Source organism: Amphiura filiformis, chromosome 1 (assembly GCF_039555335.1).
Source record: "Amphiura filiformis chromosome 1, Afil_fr2py, whole genome shotgun sequence".
Lineage (NCBI taxonomy): Eukaryota > Metazoa > Echinodermata > Ophiuroidea > Amphilepidida > Amphiuridae > Amphiura > Amphiura filiformis.
In genome coordinates, this window is record NC_092628.1 from 60,573,977 (window position 1) to 60,592,297 (window position 18,321).

An 18,321-nucleotide genomic window follows, 5' to 3' on the forward strand; every position below is an offset into this window, starting at 1 on the left:
TATACTTTGTCTTGTGTATTTATGTATGTCACTTATGCGTATGATGCTGGTATATTTATTTGATTTTGAGGAGCCCTGGCTGGTTTAATGATTTCACAGGTTGGTGCACCTAATTATACAATGTTGGGGGGGGGGGGTCACCATTTTGATGTTGCCACTGGATTAACACCTAATCATGAAATCTTCACTAACAATTCTAAATGTGTTTTGTGTTTTCAACACAAAATTATGTTAGTCTAAAACCGTGGGAGTGTGTCATGTAGCGTCTGATACCAAAAAAAAAGCTATTCTTGAATAAGTTCTGTGAACTCAAAACAAGACATGACTAATAAATTAATACAGCAATAGGTGTTTGAACTGACTGAAAGGGGCAGAGGTCTTGTTTATGTCAAGTTAGGCTAATATAGGCTGAGACCATTTCATGTTCCAGCAAAAAAGTAAAAAATATAAAAACAATTTTTTCCATCGGTGGTGACACTCCTCATAAGACCTGGGTCAATTCATATCTCGAAATATTTATTTTGTACTTCCGAGTTGAAGGACTATAGCAGGCCCAAGTTGCTCAGACCAGACTGATAGTTAACTCATTGGGGATATGAAAGACCCCTCCTTTTTTTGGATTTTGCACTGAGCTCTGAAAGACCCCATAAATTTGAGCTTGAATGACCCTTGATTTTGAAATAATTTCAGCTCTAAAAGACCCCTTCATTGCTCCTTCCATGATTTCTGGGGTTTTTTCAACCAGAAAGCCAAGAAAGACCCTTGATTTTGACTGTTCGCAACTCCAAATGATCCCGTTTACTTGTTCGCAGTTACATAAAATGGGGTGGTAACTTCGGTCAGCGGTGTAACTTAAGTTGCAGGGGTGTAAGTTTGTAGGATTAATCCTGAATGTAGAATTTCCGCACTTTTATTATCAGCCCGTTTTGGGACTTTTTAGCCCAAATTCATGTGCTTTTTCAGGATTTTTTCAGAAAAAAATATGTGCTTGGTTAATTTTGTAAGGGGTCAAATGTCACAAAAACAACAACTTACCCATATATAGCGAAAATCATTTTTTTTGTCTTCATGGAATGCAAGACCTAAAAAAATTGTTTGATTGGCGTAACCCAACCGACCTTAAAAATAGGCCCGACCCTAGACTTTTTTTCTTATATTTTTGCACAAAAAAATGTTTAAAAAAAGTTTTAAAGATTCCAATTTACGCAATTTACAGCTTAAGGCCAGAGTAATGGAAGACACATTCGCCCACGACCGAATTTGAGATTTTTTGATATTTATCAACACTAAGATGTATTCTCTCACTTGAAACTGATAAAATACAACTTGCTAATATTTATTCGTATTTTTGCTTGATTTATTTCACTCTTTTCAACTCTAAAAAGTTACATGGCTCAAGACAGCTTAGTAAATTGGCGGGAAATAATGAGTCAGAAATGCGCGAATGCGAAATATTGTGATTACGCGCGAGAATCGCGTCGCGTGACGCGGCGCAACTCTGCGCGTATGTCCAACGCAGTCAAGGCGCATTCGGTGTGTTGTTAACGCCATAGACATACCACCTAGACCTGTAACTGCCCATCCCTAACCATGGCAGTAGGTGAAGCCACGTATCCAAGGTGATTTTGGTCGGGTGGTCGGACGCGGAGAAATAAGCGTTCATGTCTGGAACGAAAAACGCGATCGTTTGCGTGATTGCTGCGCCGTTATCGCCCGCGTCAAATGCAACATGTTCTGTAGACGCGAACATGTCTGCTTGTTTGCGTCCTTGTCAAAATCGTTGCTAAGCAGTGTTGACTTCACTACGCGAACCAAAGTTATAGGTCTAGGTACTTGTTTGTCTGGGGTTAACGCCAGCAAATGTGGTGTAAACAAAACAAAAATTTGCAGTCAAAATGCCACTTAGATTTTTTAATTATTTTGAATTTTGGCGCACTGAAAGCAGACATTATAGATTCATTGGTGCAAAAAGATGCATATTTAGACCATGCACCAGATACAGTTTTTACAAGTGTGAAAGTCTTACCGTTTTAAAATTTAAGGACGTTTTGTGCATAATTTCGACATTTTTTTACTAAAACGTCGATTTCTCAGAGTTCACTTTTGACAATATTGCGCGATTTTTGTGACAAGATAACTCGAAAAATATGCAAGCAAAGGGTAAACTTTTGCTCTATCCTTTAGAGTACATCAAAGTCTAGGGAAGGTTTTTCATTTTTTCAAAATATTTGTTTTAAACAAAAATATACACCATTATGTGCAATTTTTAGCTTAATAGAGTGACAAAATGGCTTTTTTCACATGTTTTTTTTCAATATTTCGAAAAAGAGACGAATTTCAAAAAATAAAAAACCTTCCCTAAGTTCATGTCTCTTCTTCATGAAAAGCTAACTGAATTTTTTTTACTCCGAACGGATTTTTTTCTAAGTTGTCACAAAAAAATTGGGGTAAAAAAGTGAATTTTTGTGATTTTTTCAAAAACTTGAGAATTTTGAACAAATCTGACGTCACCATGGGATTCCTTGACTCAAAAAAAAAAAAAAAATGTATAGTTTTATATACTTTGGACATACAATTCAGAAATAATGAAGCTCGAAAAGGTTCATGTTCTCTCCCATTACTCTGCCCTTAAGGGATCTAAAATGAGCGTTTATTGCGTTTCGACAGTATTTTTTGTGGGACATGAGAGCACTTCAGACCTATCGAATTGCATTCTGAATACGAAGCATGTCTTTCTGATATCAAATAATTTTAATTTTTGAAAATCACAATATAATACAAATTTTATGACAAATTATAAAAATTTGATATTTTTCAAATTTTGATATATAACAGTCCTTGAAGTAAATTATATAAATCTAATGACATATTCTTAAAGTGTGTAAAGGGAGGAAAAGCCGACGGTCAATTGAAAATTTTGACCTTTCATATTGAAGATATGGATTTTTTTCCCAAAAAGACCTTATTTTGGTGTTTTGAGAAAAAAAATCCATATCTTCAATACGTAAGGTCAACATTTTCAATTCTTAGTCAGTGGGAGTGGTCTAGTTCGTAGACACATTTCTGATTGGACAATTGCATGATTTCGGGTGCCGTCTATCAGGCCGTAGACGACCCCACGTCATCATGCGTCTTGATAATGCGTAACACGCGTGTAGAGGTGCGCGTATGTATCGCGCTGGATGCGTAGACTAGTGCGGAATACGCGAACGCGCTAGCAGTACGCGCAACAGAATACGTGAAGTTGTAAACAAGTTTCGTTCATTTTATAATGAGGGAGTTTTTATGACGGTAACTTTGTTTTTGCTTTAAAAATTGTTTACAGTTATTAAAATAATATTTAACTGACTAAGAATGAGAATAAACGATAGGAATTTTTTTTTTTTTTATCCTCTACCTATGATAGACGACAGGCAGGTCCAATATTTTTATCGTAGTGGATACCGGCTGCGCCGGCATCCACTACTCAAAATATTGGACCTGCTTGTCGTCTATCACACGGTAGAGGATAGGCAAAATAAAAATTCCTATCGTTTATTCTCTAATTGATCGTCGGCTTTTCATCCCACCTACATACACTTTAAGTATAAATCATCAGATTTATAAAGTTTACTTCAAGTACTGTTAAATATCAAAAATATAAATTTTAATGATTTGCCATAAAATGTGTATTAAATTGCGAATTTCAAAAAATCAAAATTATTTTTTTTTTTTTTTTTTTTTTTTTTTTTTGAAGTTTTTTATTCCCTGTTCTTGGAACTGGTGGAGGGAGAAAAAACATACAAAATGGGCCACCAGTTCCCAACGATCATGAATTAAAATCTATACTATTAAAGAGGAACTTGCCGATAATCGATACTGATCGATACTTTGAAGAGGAACTTGCCGATGGTGCCGGTGGCCCGCTTATTTACTGTCCGTTGCTGCGTTGCTATACGCGGATTACGCACAGGTCGTGGCAACTTCCCGACGCGCTAATGGTAACAAAACTTCCAGTTTCATCTAAGACGGAAAATATCACATCGTGGTGACTTTCGATGGAGAGTGGGCATTATGCGGCATGGTAACCGCAACCGCTATAATAATAAATCAACTGCATTCGTTTATGATAACTTTCGGAAACTTCTTTTGTGATGACTTTCCGCAAACTTTAAATTCAAGGTAGGCCTAGGCATATATTGGAAAGTAATTTGAGTTTATTCGTTTGTCATGTTGTGATGAATTTCGATGGGGAGTGTGGGGCATTATTAGCATGGTAACCGCAACCGCTATAATATCTCAACAATGGCGTAGATTTCTTTTTGACATTGGGGGGAGAGATGAAAACATTTCTTGAAGTAGGCATATTAATAGTAAATCTTTTGGCAACATTAACAATGGCGTAGATTTCTTTTGACATGGGTGGGGGGATGGGTCCGTTTAAATCAATTTCTTGCAATAGGCATACAGTGAAGCCAGCATCTTGGCGACAGAATAATTTATGGCAAGCTAATTAGGCCTACTGGTGAATTATATTGTGCAAAAGTGGAACAAATTCGCACGAAGACCGCAAAAATTGGCACTTTATAGTTTGGCCAAAAATGAGGTTAATTTTGTCAGAAACCCACATCTATTATACATGTGTCAACTTGGGGGTGATTGTGCGGATCATTGACCTTATCAAAATATTGCGGGGGGGGGGGGGGGTAAGAAAGAGAAAAAGAAAGAGGGAACGAAAGAAAGAAAGAACGAAAGAAAGAACGAAAGAAAGAAAGAAAGAAACAAACAAACAAACAAACAACGGGAAAGGAAGAAAGAGAAAGGAAGAGAGAAACGAAAAGAAAGAAAGGGAAAAACAAAGAAAAACTAGACAGACAGAAAGAAAGAAGAGAGAGAGAGAAAGAAAGTGAACGAGTAAGAACAAGAAAGAGAGAAATGGAACGCAGGAAAGAGATAAACTGAAAGAAAAAGGGAGGAAAGACAAAGAAAAAATAAGTAAAAAGGGGAAGAGGAAAGAAAGAGGGAAAGAAAGAAAGAAAGAAAGAAAGAAAGAAAGAGAAACAACGGGAAAGCAAGAGAGAGAAAGGGAGAGAGAAACGAAAAGAAAGAAAGGGAAAGACACAGAAAAAATAGAAAGAAAGAAAGAAAGAAAAGAGAGAGAGAGAAAGAATGTGAACAAGCAAGAAAAAGAAAGAGAGAAATGGAACGCAGGAAAGAGAGAGAAACTGAAAGAAAAAAGGGAAAGACAAAGAAAAAATAAGTAAAAAAGGGGAAGTAAAGAGGGAAGGAAAGAGGGAAAGAAAGAGGGAATGAAAGAAAGAGAACCAACGGTAAAGCAAGAGAGAGAAGGGGAGAGATAAACGAAAAGAAAGAAAGGGAAAGACAAAGAAAAAATAGACAGACAGAAAGAAAGAAAGAGAGAGAGAGAAAGAAAGTGAACAAGCAAGAAAAAGAAATAGAAATGGAACGCTGGAAAGAGAGAGAGAGAGAGAGAGAAACTGAAAGAAAAAAGGGAAAGACAAAAAAAAATAAGTAAAAGGGTGTTTACGCAAAAGGATTTTATGCTAAAGAAGTCGTTTGCAAAGTAGATGCAACAAATATAGGCCTACCACATCACTAACCGCGTAATAATTGAGCTGTTAAAAGCGATACCAATTGCCATGATAACCATTTCCATCGTTTATACTAATCGCTCCCGTTTACTAACCGCTCCCATTTACTCATCTAGCGGGGGCCCGCGCGAAGCGCGGGTACCCGCTAGTATAATATTATAGTCAAAATTTTTTAAGAACAGGTACAAAGGACAATCACAAAAGAGACAAAGACGATGGACAAAGAGAACGTTCACTCTTACAAACAAAACACAAGCACCAGTCTTGTGTCAAACAAGTGCACACATTACTTGGTTACACCCATCTTGATCCTGCCATAATCAGTTTGAAAATAATTGAAGAAAAGGACAACAATTTAAGATGCTTCAAGATCAATGGTCCATTTTTTGAAATGGAGCCGCAGTTTACCTTTACTTTCAGCAATTTTATACTCAATTTTCTGCTTCAATTTGACCATATTCAGAAAGGCATTGAAACTAAGGTTAGTCTGTTTAAATCTGCACTTATGAATGTAAAATTTAAGGCACAGAAAAAGGAAATTAATACAAAGGTCATGTTCTGAGGTATCCCTGATACCAAACATTTTATCAAATTTGGAAAATGTAAAAGAATCCCCAGTGACACTGTTAATATAAAAACATAGTTCATCCCACATGGGAGACACATTCTTGCATTCACAAAATAAATGCAAAATTGTTTCGGGCAATTCATTACAAAAGTAACAATTGGGTGAATCCACCCTACCAATTCTGTGAAGAAAATTATTTGTACAAATTGCCCTATGAAAAACTTTAAAATAAAAAGAGCGTAACTGGGTTTCAATAGTACATTTAAAATTGCTACTATGCACACAGTTCCATTCAATTTCATCAAACACATCCAGACAATCAACCCATTTGTTTTCAGCTTCAACAGTGGCTTGGTTCCTAAGAGTTGAGTAGGCATGTTTTGAAACCTTCTCTGCATCTAAAAGCGAAGCAGAAATAAAATCAAAATGTTTTCTTGAATGTTCTTAGGGTTCTGGAACCAATCCAAATAAATCCCATTCATTAAATAATTGTATTTTCTCCTGTCTTTAATGGAAATATCAAATTCTAAAACCAAATCTTCAAAGGTTTTAACTAAATTGTGACCCATATAAAGATCTGAAATGCAATGGATCCCTTTTTCATCCCAAGTAGGGTAAAAGAAAAACTTTTTGTTTTTAACCGAACATCTTTGTTCCACCAAATTGGGTCCTGGAGATGGAAATCGGACCAGTTTAATTTTTCCTTCATCTTGCATTTGTATAAATACCATAATTTGATAGTCTCAATTAGCTGACAATTTGACAGGGTATTTAAAACACAATTATTTGATATCAGAATGACATTCTTCGTATTCAGAATGCAATTCGATATGTCTGATGTGCTCTAATGTCCCACAATAAATACTGTCCAAACGTTCATACCCCAGCCCTTAAAATGTGTGTAAAAAATTGCCGACAGACATACCCTAATTTTGTTTAATGCTATACGCCAATCAAACAATTTTTTAAGGCCTAACGGTAATAAAGTTGCCCAAAATGCGGGGTTACTTTGGTCAGGCTATTTTAACCCCTAGGGAACCCTTAAAAAATTAAAAAAAAAATCTTTTTTAACTTTAAGGCGTAGGGGGGAACATTAGAAATATAATTGATTTTGTGGGGCAAATTGACCACAGTTTAATATCCCATTTTACCCATGCCGTCAGCTTCCAAAGCCCAACAGCTCAAAATTCTGGGCCTGGGGGAACATACCCACCAAAATGTTTCGATGTGCCCCCAAAATCATGGTCCCATACACTGATATAGGCCTACTACTAGGCACTGAACAAATGCTAAGCGAGCCTAACGACTCAACTCCTGGCCTGGCCCTGTTGACACGGGGGGGGGCTCAATAATTTTGATGAGGGGGATTCACCTCAGCATGCACCCCGCCAAAATTGTTTGGTCTCAGCTCCCCCCCCCACCCTCGAAAATCTTAGCCAACGCAACCGTGTGATAGGCCTATAAAAGGTCGATGGGTCGATGCTTTGTTTTGACTGCAAAACCCCGATTGTTTTGGTGCGTGTTTTCTAAAAATAGCATATGATGTAGCTATAGTTGTATATGACGTCAAGAAAACTAGCAAATTCAAGGCCCAATCAACGTTATTTCTTCGCGTGATTGTATTTCCCAATAAATCATGATAAATAGTGTTGAAGGCATTTAAATTTCGAGTTCCGTATAGGCGAGTTATAAGCCAGATTTCATGGAAACTGCGTCGGTTGGTAGTGGTACTGGTGCCATGGTGAGCTTGCAGTGTACAGCCTGTCCCAAAATAAAACGCATGGCGAATAATTTTAGAAAAACCGTGAAACCTATATGTATTTTGAAACTACCGTAAAGAAGGATAACGAACTGAGCCTTTATATTTACACTTTTAAATAGTCTATTTCACTTCAATTTGTGGTTTATAACAGTGGCGTAGCCAGGATTTTGGAACCGAGGGGGCACAACTGGTAAATGTAGGCCTACCGACGGAAATATTTTTACCGACGGAAGTTATGATTTGTTGACCCAAAATGTTTTTGTATGGTTTGAAAAAGTGAAGAGCAAACTAACGGGGCTACTAACATAAAAACACATACATTTTTAGGTAGGCCTATAATTCACAATTTTTCATCATTTTTTTACAATTCTAACCTTTCTACCATGAAAAATAGTCTATTGTTAACCCAATTTTTTTTCACCAACGCCTTCCGTCTACCGACGGCCTTACAAAAATATGTTATTATTAATCACGATGAACGCATTCCGTTGAACTCAATATACTTAGGCTATGTTTGATAGAATTAAATTGTTCAATAGTATATAAAATGGTCATAAAGAGTTTATATACATGTAATTAGATGATTAGTGACAATAAAGGTTATATTGAATGCAACATATCTTGCATAATTACAATTGCTCACTTAATATTGAACAATTCTGATTTTGGAATCTAGGCCTACCAGTTTATGTTTATTGATCGCGAAAGCCCGAGTAAAACTTGGGAAGCTGAAGCTAACAAACAGAGGGAGTACGGTGACTCAAGTGAACGGAGAAGTCAATTTAACCTGCCCAAAATTACTTGGGGGGGCTTTTCCTGAATTATTCTCGAAGTGGGCACTCGCAGTAGGTTATTGGTACGGGATAGGCCTATGCATTAGCGCCAATCCGGCTTAATGGGGAGGGGGGTCTAGCCTGAATCCTTCTGCCCTCTAATGGCGGCGCTTTTTTTTTTACCCACAATAAAAATCCTTCACATTGCACACTGAGTGGAGCGGCCGTGCGTGAGTACGGTATTCGAGGACTGGAGGATCGAGTCTACGGGACCGGCCAAAATATTTTTTTAAAGTGGCTGAACTTTGAACAAAAAATGGTTAATTTTGCCGAAAGGGACATGTCCCCATCCCCACCCCCATGGGTATAGGGCCTATGTTTAATGCCTTGTCAGGCTCTCGCGACAGTTCTGAAAAACCGGCCCATTATGATCAGAGATCAGATTTGATGGTAAAAAAATAAACCCTACCATCTCAATTTTTGATTGGCCACCACGGGAAAAATGGTCATCGGGGCCAGGAAAGGGTTGGTGGTCTGAAACTTGTGGGTCTTTTTATGGCTAGGCCCCTCAAGAGTTGAAATTCTTAGAGGGTGCGGGAAACTGTTGTTGAATTGATAAAGGAATCATGACCCATTAGCCAATTTAAAAATTTCCCCCAAAGCTCCACAATCTTGCATGAGTAAAGGGGGGGGCGGGGGTCAAGTTGGCATGGGCAGTCCGTGGGCCCGTTATCCGGAAAGGGGAGCCTAGTTTTTTTCGGCCAAAGGGGGGCGCGATTTTTTGCAGACCATTTTGAAAATTGACCACCCCGGGCCCGGGGTAGGCCTAAATTGCACCACCTCATAAACCCGGGCTCATAAACCAGGTATGGGCCCAATGCGCCATCCATTTTTAACTCAGACTGTATGCAACTCGTCTTTATTCAACTCACTATTTAGCAATGTCTCACTGTGTGCAGCGCTCTTGTATTTCTGATGCAATCTTGCCGTTGCCTGGAACCGAACTACTTCTATTTTTTGAGCATGTTAATTCGCCATCGATAGATCAAATATAGTTCCCTATTGCATTTTTACGTTTTAACATTTGATATGTATTCAATATGGGTAGTAAGAATGTTGTAATGTTTTATAGATTAATGACTCGAAATTAAAGGGAAAAAACTAAAATTACCCCGATATAAAGCGTCCTTTGAATCTTCAGCGGAAGATTAATTAAACATCAATCAATAGTTATCCGGTTCGTGGCACAGCTGCCACGCTTGTTGCCTACTTCCGGGTTCCGCATTCATTCTCCAAATAATCATGATAGAAAGAATACGAAGAATTCCAGAAAGGGACCAAAATAGTGTCAAAATGGCAGAGTGACGGTAAAGCAAAAGCACGGCTAAAACAAAGCAATTCGGCACGAATTGCCCCGGCAAATCTACAAAAATGGCGTAAGTATAATATGCTTTTATAACGAAATAAAAAGCCGCATTCTCGATAAATAAAATGTTCACGTTCGTCAATGCATGGCCACATATGGCAGGCAGCTCCCGCCACATCGTTGCCCCTTTTGTTTATTAAATTGTCATCACAGTATAGGACTATAATACCTTAAGTTATACAATAATGTTGCATTTCCATGTACAATATGAGTTGATATATTTTTTCGTAGTATTTTAGAGTACATTAAACAATGTAAAACATGCTTTTATGGCTTTTGAAACTGAAAGTTCAACTTGCACAACAATGCAATGCATATGGTGCGCCCCTCATATGCATGCTCAGTCAAGCGTCGTCATCGTGATCACGACTGTCTCACGTTCTAACTACATGTCATGGGTCTGTCATACACAGCCATGCAGCATGTCTGATTTTGTCTGTATTTTATTATATTGATCAGCCTCAAATTGTGTCCTTTGTTTGATCCCTGCCTGGGAGGGTAAAACCGGGGGGGTATAAAAAATGTTGGCAGGCCAAGAGGGCAAAACCATTTTGGCAGGCTGAGAGGGGGGGCAGCAATTTTTGTTTGGCATGCCATTTGATAATTTTACTCATAATTATTGCACAGCCCCTTGCCATTTAAAAAGCATATCAAGAACATCACTGTCTGAACATTATTTAAACTGAAAACTATTTAATACGCAGAAATGAGCTCCTGGCCTGGTTCCAAAGATAGCTTCTGGTCCTATAGTTTGTAACTAGTGTAAAATATTGGACACACCAGGAGCCAAAACTGGGCAACCATGGGGTAAAAAAAAAAAGCCGGAGTGTGTGCTTACTAATTAATATTTGGAAGTGAGCTATTGTTGGAATATCTTTCTTGGATCATCATGGATGCAGGTATCAGAATCCCAGCAGAGCAGACATGACAGAACTTGTAAGCTAGCATAGTCTTGAATAATTGATCTACACAAAGCTAAAGCCCCACATGAATCTTGTTTTCCAAATCTGCCTACAATAATATTAAATATCCAAAAATATTATAAAGCCATCTCAGGTTTTGTTTTTTTGTTGTTACTCACTCAGACCATTTTCCTGGGAAACAATAATTCTCAAAGAATTCTTCAGAACATTAAAAAAGGCCATGATGGAGAGGGTAACAATGTCATGATGTCCAGGGATTTCGTAATGTTTAATCACCAAGTCTGTCAACAATCAAAGACCCATGAGACATGGATGATCTTGTCAGTATTTTTATCACCTCAAAGTCCAGCTGCTTTTAAGAAAAAGAATAAGGAAACGCATTATGCCCCTCTAACTTCAATTCATGCCCCTGATCAAACTTATGAATAGTCAATAATGTTAATTATTTAACACCTTGATTTCATTCATACAGGTTTCGCACGACAAGCACCCCCGACTTATCCCCGGACCAGCAACGGATCGGTTTCAACATCCAAGACAAAGATTTATTTTTCTTACAAAACCTAATACCAGCAAGTCAGAATGGATCCATTCTCGACAGACGCGGAATGTCTTCTGTCCTCGCTCTTGGGCGAGGCACCCAGCATCTGGTTGGATGACTTGTCAGCTGACCAAGATGGGGAAAAGTGCCATCGGTACTGGGGAGACTTCAGCTTCGGATCTATTCAGCGAACTGGAACAGGCAGATTCTCTTTTAGGTAAAAGCTGTAAGCAATGTAAAGTGCAATATGAAAAAATGTTTAGGCCCTTGAAACTTGAATCAAAAAAATTTGGTTGCATTGCATTTTGCGTTGTTATTGTTTTTATCAATAATCAATATAGTTAATGAGCTAAAATGACTGGAGAAGCTCATTAACATATAATTTTTGCCAATATTTTGTTTAAAATCCATGCATAAATGTTTAGGGTACTTTTATTTTGCATACTTTTGCCTTGAAACTTGGTCAAAGTGTTTCTAATGTGTTCTAATGTATTGTACAATGAAGCCGCCCCCTAATTTGCATAATAAGCATTTATGTAAATTAGCTCATTAATTATGCAAATTAGAGGGCGGCTTCATTATATAATACATAAGAACATATTAGAAACACTTTGACCAAGTTTCAGTGCAAAAATATGCAAAATAAAAGTACCCTGAACATTTTATGCATTGATTTTTAGCAAAATATTGGCAAAAATTACATATTAATGAGCCTTTGCAGGCCTTTTAGCTCATTAACTACTGTAAAACAAGTTAATTTCGCGAGGTATTTAATTTCGCGAATTTCGCGAGGTCTACAAATTCGCGAAATTAAATACTCATGAAATTGATCCTTGAAAACACACACAGAAAGCTTAAAACAAGCTTTATGTATTTTAAGCTTATTCTGTCTACACAAACCATCATATTTATATCCATTTACATCGCTCAGAATACAGCATGAAATTAATTTTTCATGATGCATGGAGGTAAAGTAATATTTTAATTTTATTAGTGCACATCCATTTTGTTAATTTTTCAGTCTTTCTGGACTTATTTTGACGTTCTTTTTTGATATATTTTCTGGTATTTTTCTTATCAAATCGGCCATCTTTAACCCCCCTGAGCACTACCTGCCAATCTAACATTGCCTCTGATTGGTCAATTACGTGATAGCTTCATTTTAATCACCAATCAGAATGGAGCTTTGCAAATAATTTTTTTGCATGGTGAAATTATTCTAACAATGTTGCTGATTGGTCCAATCGATAATGAAAGCTTCTTTTTGGCCAATCGGCAGGTAGTTCTCATGGGGTTAATTTGTTTATTTCTGAACTCCAGTAATGCACCAACATCCTGAAATAATAGGTTAAATCCACGTGTCATTTAAAAGCTATGCATGGTCTTCAATCTTTAGGAAGAGGAGAGGAACTTAGGCTAATTTGTTACAGCATTGTGGGTAATAGGCAAGGGGCATTGGGAATAAGGTAATCAAATATGGCCGATGGTCAAACTCGGAAGTGGTAAAATATCGCAAAACTATCATGAAAATAGACAGTCAAAATGACAAAATATATAAAAAATCAAGGTTTAATCTGAATTACTAGATATTCATTGTACATTATAGGCCAAGAAAAGGGAAATTTATCCAGTGTTTAGAGGGATGTAAACGGATAGAAATATTAAAGTTAGTGCAGAATTCTGTGAAGTTCAAAATTTGGCATACTTTGTAGGTGTAAGCTTATATCGAAATTGTAAATTCGCGAAATTAAATACTCGCGAAAATGTCGATCATCACCAATTCGCGAAATAAAGTACCCGCGAAATTAAAGTGTTTTACAGTATATTGATTATTGACAAAAAGAGCATATAAATTGATGTGTTATGGAAACCATATGTCCGATTTACTCAAAACAAAAGTCATATTGATCAGTGTACTTTACCCTACTCAATTAATCTGTTTAAAACATGCTCAAAGCATTTCCTAATTTCTAGAAAATGCATCCAATACCACCTTAACTTAACATATAAAAATAATTTGGGGTGAACTGGTGATACACCTTAGTTGCACATATGTTGACCAGGAAAATACATGTTTTATTATTTGCAGGTGATTCTGAACCTCTTCCTGAATGGATGTCGGAGAAGGTCTCCCTAGCCTCGTGGCTAGAGGCAGTAGACACCAAACCATCAGACCTGGTAATGGAGTCGTCTCTGCCATTAGACCCATCAAAATTGGATCTGGGTACCTCCTTGGAAGTACCCATTCCTTCAGAAGAATTACTCGACACACTTATTGTGGACACAAGGTTTGCACCCCAGCCCCCTTCTCCAGGGGAGGCACAGGCTCCTGATCTGCTGGCTCTTTCTCCAGCGAACTCATTGTTTGGAGATGATGCATCATATTCCAGCCCTTCTCCCAGCCCAAGTATTGGTAGTCCAGTATCTCCAAGTTCAAGCAATGAGAGTCCAGCATCCCCATTTGAACTCGTTCAAGAGCCTGCAGCCTCCACTAACCATGGAGATGTGAACCTGACAACGATTGATGCCAGTGAATTACTCAAGAGCATTGTACAATCGCCCACTATTACTAGCGGTGATATACCTTTGAACATTAATGGCGCCTCAATTGAAGTACGGATTGTTATAGAGCCACCTACATGTACTGCTGAAACACCACCTGCAGTAGAGATGGAAACTCCTAAGCAGAAGTCTAGAGCAAGGCCGAAAGTTAAGTCTGTGTCTGACCCAGTGATAAAGAAAAGCAAGAAGCGAGATCAGAACAAGCGAGCTGCAACAAGGTATCGGCATAAGAAGCGTAGTGAGCAGGAAGTGCTAGAAGATGAAAGGGATGGGTTAGAAAAGACCAACAAAGACTTAAATGATAAGGTGGACTCTATTTCAAGAGAGATCAAATATCTCAAGGACTTGCTTGCAGAGGTGTACAAAGTGAAAGGGGAGATAAAGGTTATGCAGAAGCGTTAGTGAAACACTGTAGTACAGTAGGAAGCTAGTCAAATTGCAAAGTCAAAGTGAAATGTAGCATGCTACTGCTAGGAAAAAAAAATGTTGCCAAAAGCTGATACCTTTTTAAGGTGCAGTCCACCAAATTAATGCAGATTAGATCCAGTCCAAATGCTCTTTCAGTACTTATTCCATACCAAGTATTATATTCAGTTGTGCAAGTTCTGGGAAAACGCTTTCTTTAAAATAGCTCTATATTTTGGTCATTTACTGGACATACTGCCAAAGTCTTTCAACTGTTTATCAAGCACAAATGGAAATTATTTGAATTCTGTGTTGACTTGAGGTCCACCCAGGATTCAAATGTAATTTCTGTTTTGTGCTACATATAGACGGTTGAAAGACTTGGCTGTATATCCAGAAACAAGCCAAAATAGAGAGCAATTTAACATTGCAGAATATAATTTACTTGGCATCTAAACCTGATACCAGTAAATCTGCATAACTCTGGTGGAATGCACCTTTTAAGTGTACAGTGTTTTACTCTGCTTCTGGACGTTGTCAGTAGCTCATGCTATTTGTTCAATGTATTATAATTATGTTGTAAATAACGGGCCTATAGTGGCCATTGACCAGTGTGTTGAATAATTCCTCATTTTGTTGGTAATTGTCCAAATAAATATGGGGGGGGGCAGATATCACCGCTTTCAATATATCTATTAATCTAATGCAGCCCATACAATGTTATTGATCAATATTGCAGATTGTAAATGCAGGAGTAGATACAAAATCTACCATTGTGCGTGTACAATGGTAGATTTTGAATCCACTCTTGTATCAAGCGTCTTTGATATTGATCAAAAAATTGAATGTGTATGGGTCGCTTAAAGTTGAGTGCTGGGCCATTATTGTATATTTGATGGAATCATGTACATAGCATTTTTTGTCGAAAATAGTGATTACTCTGTTCTAGGGATTGTTTTCAAGGAACTAAACTGCTTATTATGTGGTGGTACATCTGTATCTGTTTGGTTCATGACTCAAATCTGTGGAACCCTGCAGAATTGAGCTCTTGATATAAACATTCCCTATAATACTCTAAAATCTATTTTCACCAAAGTCATGACCTGATAGAAATTTGATTACCTTACAGAAATTTGAAACAATTGCAATGTGTTAACTGAAAAATTGGGGATCCTACAGGAAGCAAAGTCTGATTGGAGTGTCTGCTTTCAATTCAATCACAAGTTAACTAAATTTGATTTGGCATTGGGTCGATATTTTAGTTACAATTCAGTAGAAACTCCTGATCCTCATAGCTTCTCAAAAATGTTAAGAAAACTAGCATTTTTGGCATGTTGTTGAATAGAACTTTCCAAACTTTGTGTGACTTGTGATTGTACATGTAAGTTGTTTATTAATTAAATTCCCAAATTATATTTAAAATTTAAATAAATTTTATTTGAACACTAAAAAAATTATTTTGTGTTAAATACGGAAGCCAAGCTCAATGCAAGAAGTACAGTTCATTGCTGTGCACAAGGAAACAACTGTAATATTATTTTGTGAAATAGTTAACTGAAGGGTTCAACTTTCAATTTTAATTCTCAATGTAAAATGTTAGTTAAAAATTGTAAAGTCCTGTGTGTCCGATTTGCTCAAGATTTCAGATGAGCATTTCACTGTTCTTGAAAACTATGGTACATTGGTACTATCCACATTACGTAATGAAATTTAATAAAAATTGTCCTCTGAAAGATTTGAACCATTCTGTACTATTCTTGTGTACAATGTTTGTGGATATCCACTGTAGAATTAGTGTATCTTTCATTTGAATACCTGTCATCGTTTCTATTTATTTTCCGAAAAATTGCCAGTAAATGTGATATAAATGGATTTTTTTTTTTTTTTGGTTTGGTTTTGTACAGAACAGGTGCATCACAGTTCCAGATGGCATAAACATCTTCGCATTTCAAATTTTTGAGTGAATGAAATAAATTAATTGAAATGCAAAAGTTATGGATCTGCGAATCTCATCTGTGGGTAACTTACAACAAAATACTGCATCAAACTTTTGTTGATATCTGATGCAGCAAGTTGTTGTAGTTTCTGCACCTCAAAAAATATTTTTATTCCATCAGGGTTATTATTATTACTTTTGTTATGTTACTTTTTGAATAGAATAACATTAAAAATATTTACTCAGATGACAACAAACAATTTGTGATAGTGTTTCTTTATTTGTTTGTACAGATACTGATTAAAGAGGTTTGGACTTCGCTCGATTTATGACTGGTAAAAAATACACAAGGGACATTCCACCCAACACTCCCATCATGTACAAGAGGAAAGTGTTGTTTATCATACCCTTGTTCTGAAACCATAGAATGTGAAAAAAACAAATGTGAAACGCATCTCACTTTACGTATTTCAGCTGATTTTAAGCTATCTTTTTTTTTTAAAGTACAATGGACGTCGAAAAATACAAACAACACAATTGGGCAAAAGTTTTGAACATTCAGAGATACTGTCCTTGAAATAAGAGAATATAATTCATACAGTACTAAGTATCGAAGGAAAACGTGCTCTGGAAAAACTGCGACAAACAACCCAAGGTACGGTACTGTGTTAGAAAATATAACTACTTATCTTGGAATACACTAGTGCAGAATACATCGGGAATATTTTTTTTTTAAGAATAATATTTGAGACAATTTGTAAGCAATGGAATAAATCGCCAAAATATGAATATTCCCGATGCATTCTGGCACCCGATACAATGGCTATAATTATAACACAAGAACAGTGGCAAGCACACTGCAACGGGTCGATAGCCATGACAGTGACAAAAAAGTTGGGGTTACATCCCAGGGGTTACATAATTTACAATAATTATATTTGGGCCTGCTACATTGGTTAGAAATCCGGCATAGCGTCATATAGTGCAAAGGACATCGGTAGTACCATAATGTATGTGATCAACTATACCCAATTCGGTGTAAATTATTAGAAAAGTCGCAGGAAAACTTCTGTCGACTTGCAATGGCTGTGAAATTACCTAATTGTATATATTATACAGTTCTTATTTGAAGAAATTTCTATTTTACACTGAAAAGGATCGTTCTGATATACATTCGATAGTGTAGGTAGAATACTGCAGATCGATCATCGGAGAGTAGATCAATTTATTATTTATACACACCGTTTTCATGTTTGGTACCGGTATAATTATAAATTATAAACAAGTACAATACAATTTAAAAATGGAGTGGTTCTCACACTATAGCTGGCCTGGCACATCTCTTAAGGGTAGAGCGAGGTATTGGTGAAGCAACCTAAAAATCGATTTTCATTATCTAGATCAATATATTATTGAAAATTAACACCTTGATGTTTTGCAAAAGTTCATTATACAAATCGTATACTTTGCAAATTTGCTTAATTTATTGTTGTTTATGAGTTATGTATGTTTTACAAAAGTGTTGTTGTTTCAGCTCTCTTTACAACGTAACTCAACCGCAGCATCTATAAAAGTACTAAGGATATCTGTGATATTTTAATTCTTCTACATGCTCGCTATGAATTGAGCAATGCAGTTTTTGCCAAAGCTCTACTACCATTCGTAAGATGCTGTGAACTACCAAATCACAACAGTTTAAAATAATTAATAACCTTAATGGAATTCTCTAGTACCGGGCCTAGTTCATTCACTTGGCCTGAATCTGTTTTCAAATATCTGTGAGGTCTAAACTTTCATTGTTACATTCATGTTAAATTATGACCGTACCACGTTA

The 18,321-nt window shown here is 36.8% G+C and overlaps 1 protein-coding gene across 1 annotated transcript; it reads left to right on the plus strand.

Annotated features, from left to right (window-relative positions):
* The first annotated feature begins 9,966 nt into the window (after positions 1–9,966).
* On the plus strand, positions 9,967–16,306 carry LOC140150142 (uncharacterized). Its single transcript, XM_072172148.1, has 3 exons — positions 9,967–10,130; positions 11,516–11,801; positions 13,674–16,306. Exons 2-3 carry the CDS (start codon positions 11,699–11,701, stop codon positions 14,546–14,548), a joined length of 978 nt encoding a protein of 325 aa, XP_072028249.1. The 5' UTR covers positions 9,967–10,130; positions 11,516–11,698; the 3' UTR covers positions 14,549–16,306.
* The last annotated feature ends 2,015 nt before the right edge of the window (positions 16,307–18,321 follow it).

What these genes read in the sequence shown, in the direction of transcription:
- LOC140150142 (XM_072172148.1), top strand. Translation starts at nt 11,699, where the DNA reads ATGACTTGTCAGCTGACCAAGATGGGGAAAAGTGCCATCGGTACTGGG. An exon ending in ACAGGCAGATTCTCTTTTAG is followed by an intron (nt 11,802 to 13,673) that starts GTAAAAGCTGTA and finishes TATTATTTGCAG; the next exon opens with GTGATTCTGAACCTCTTCCT.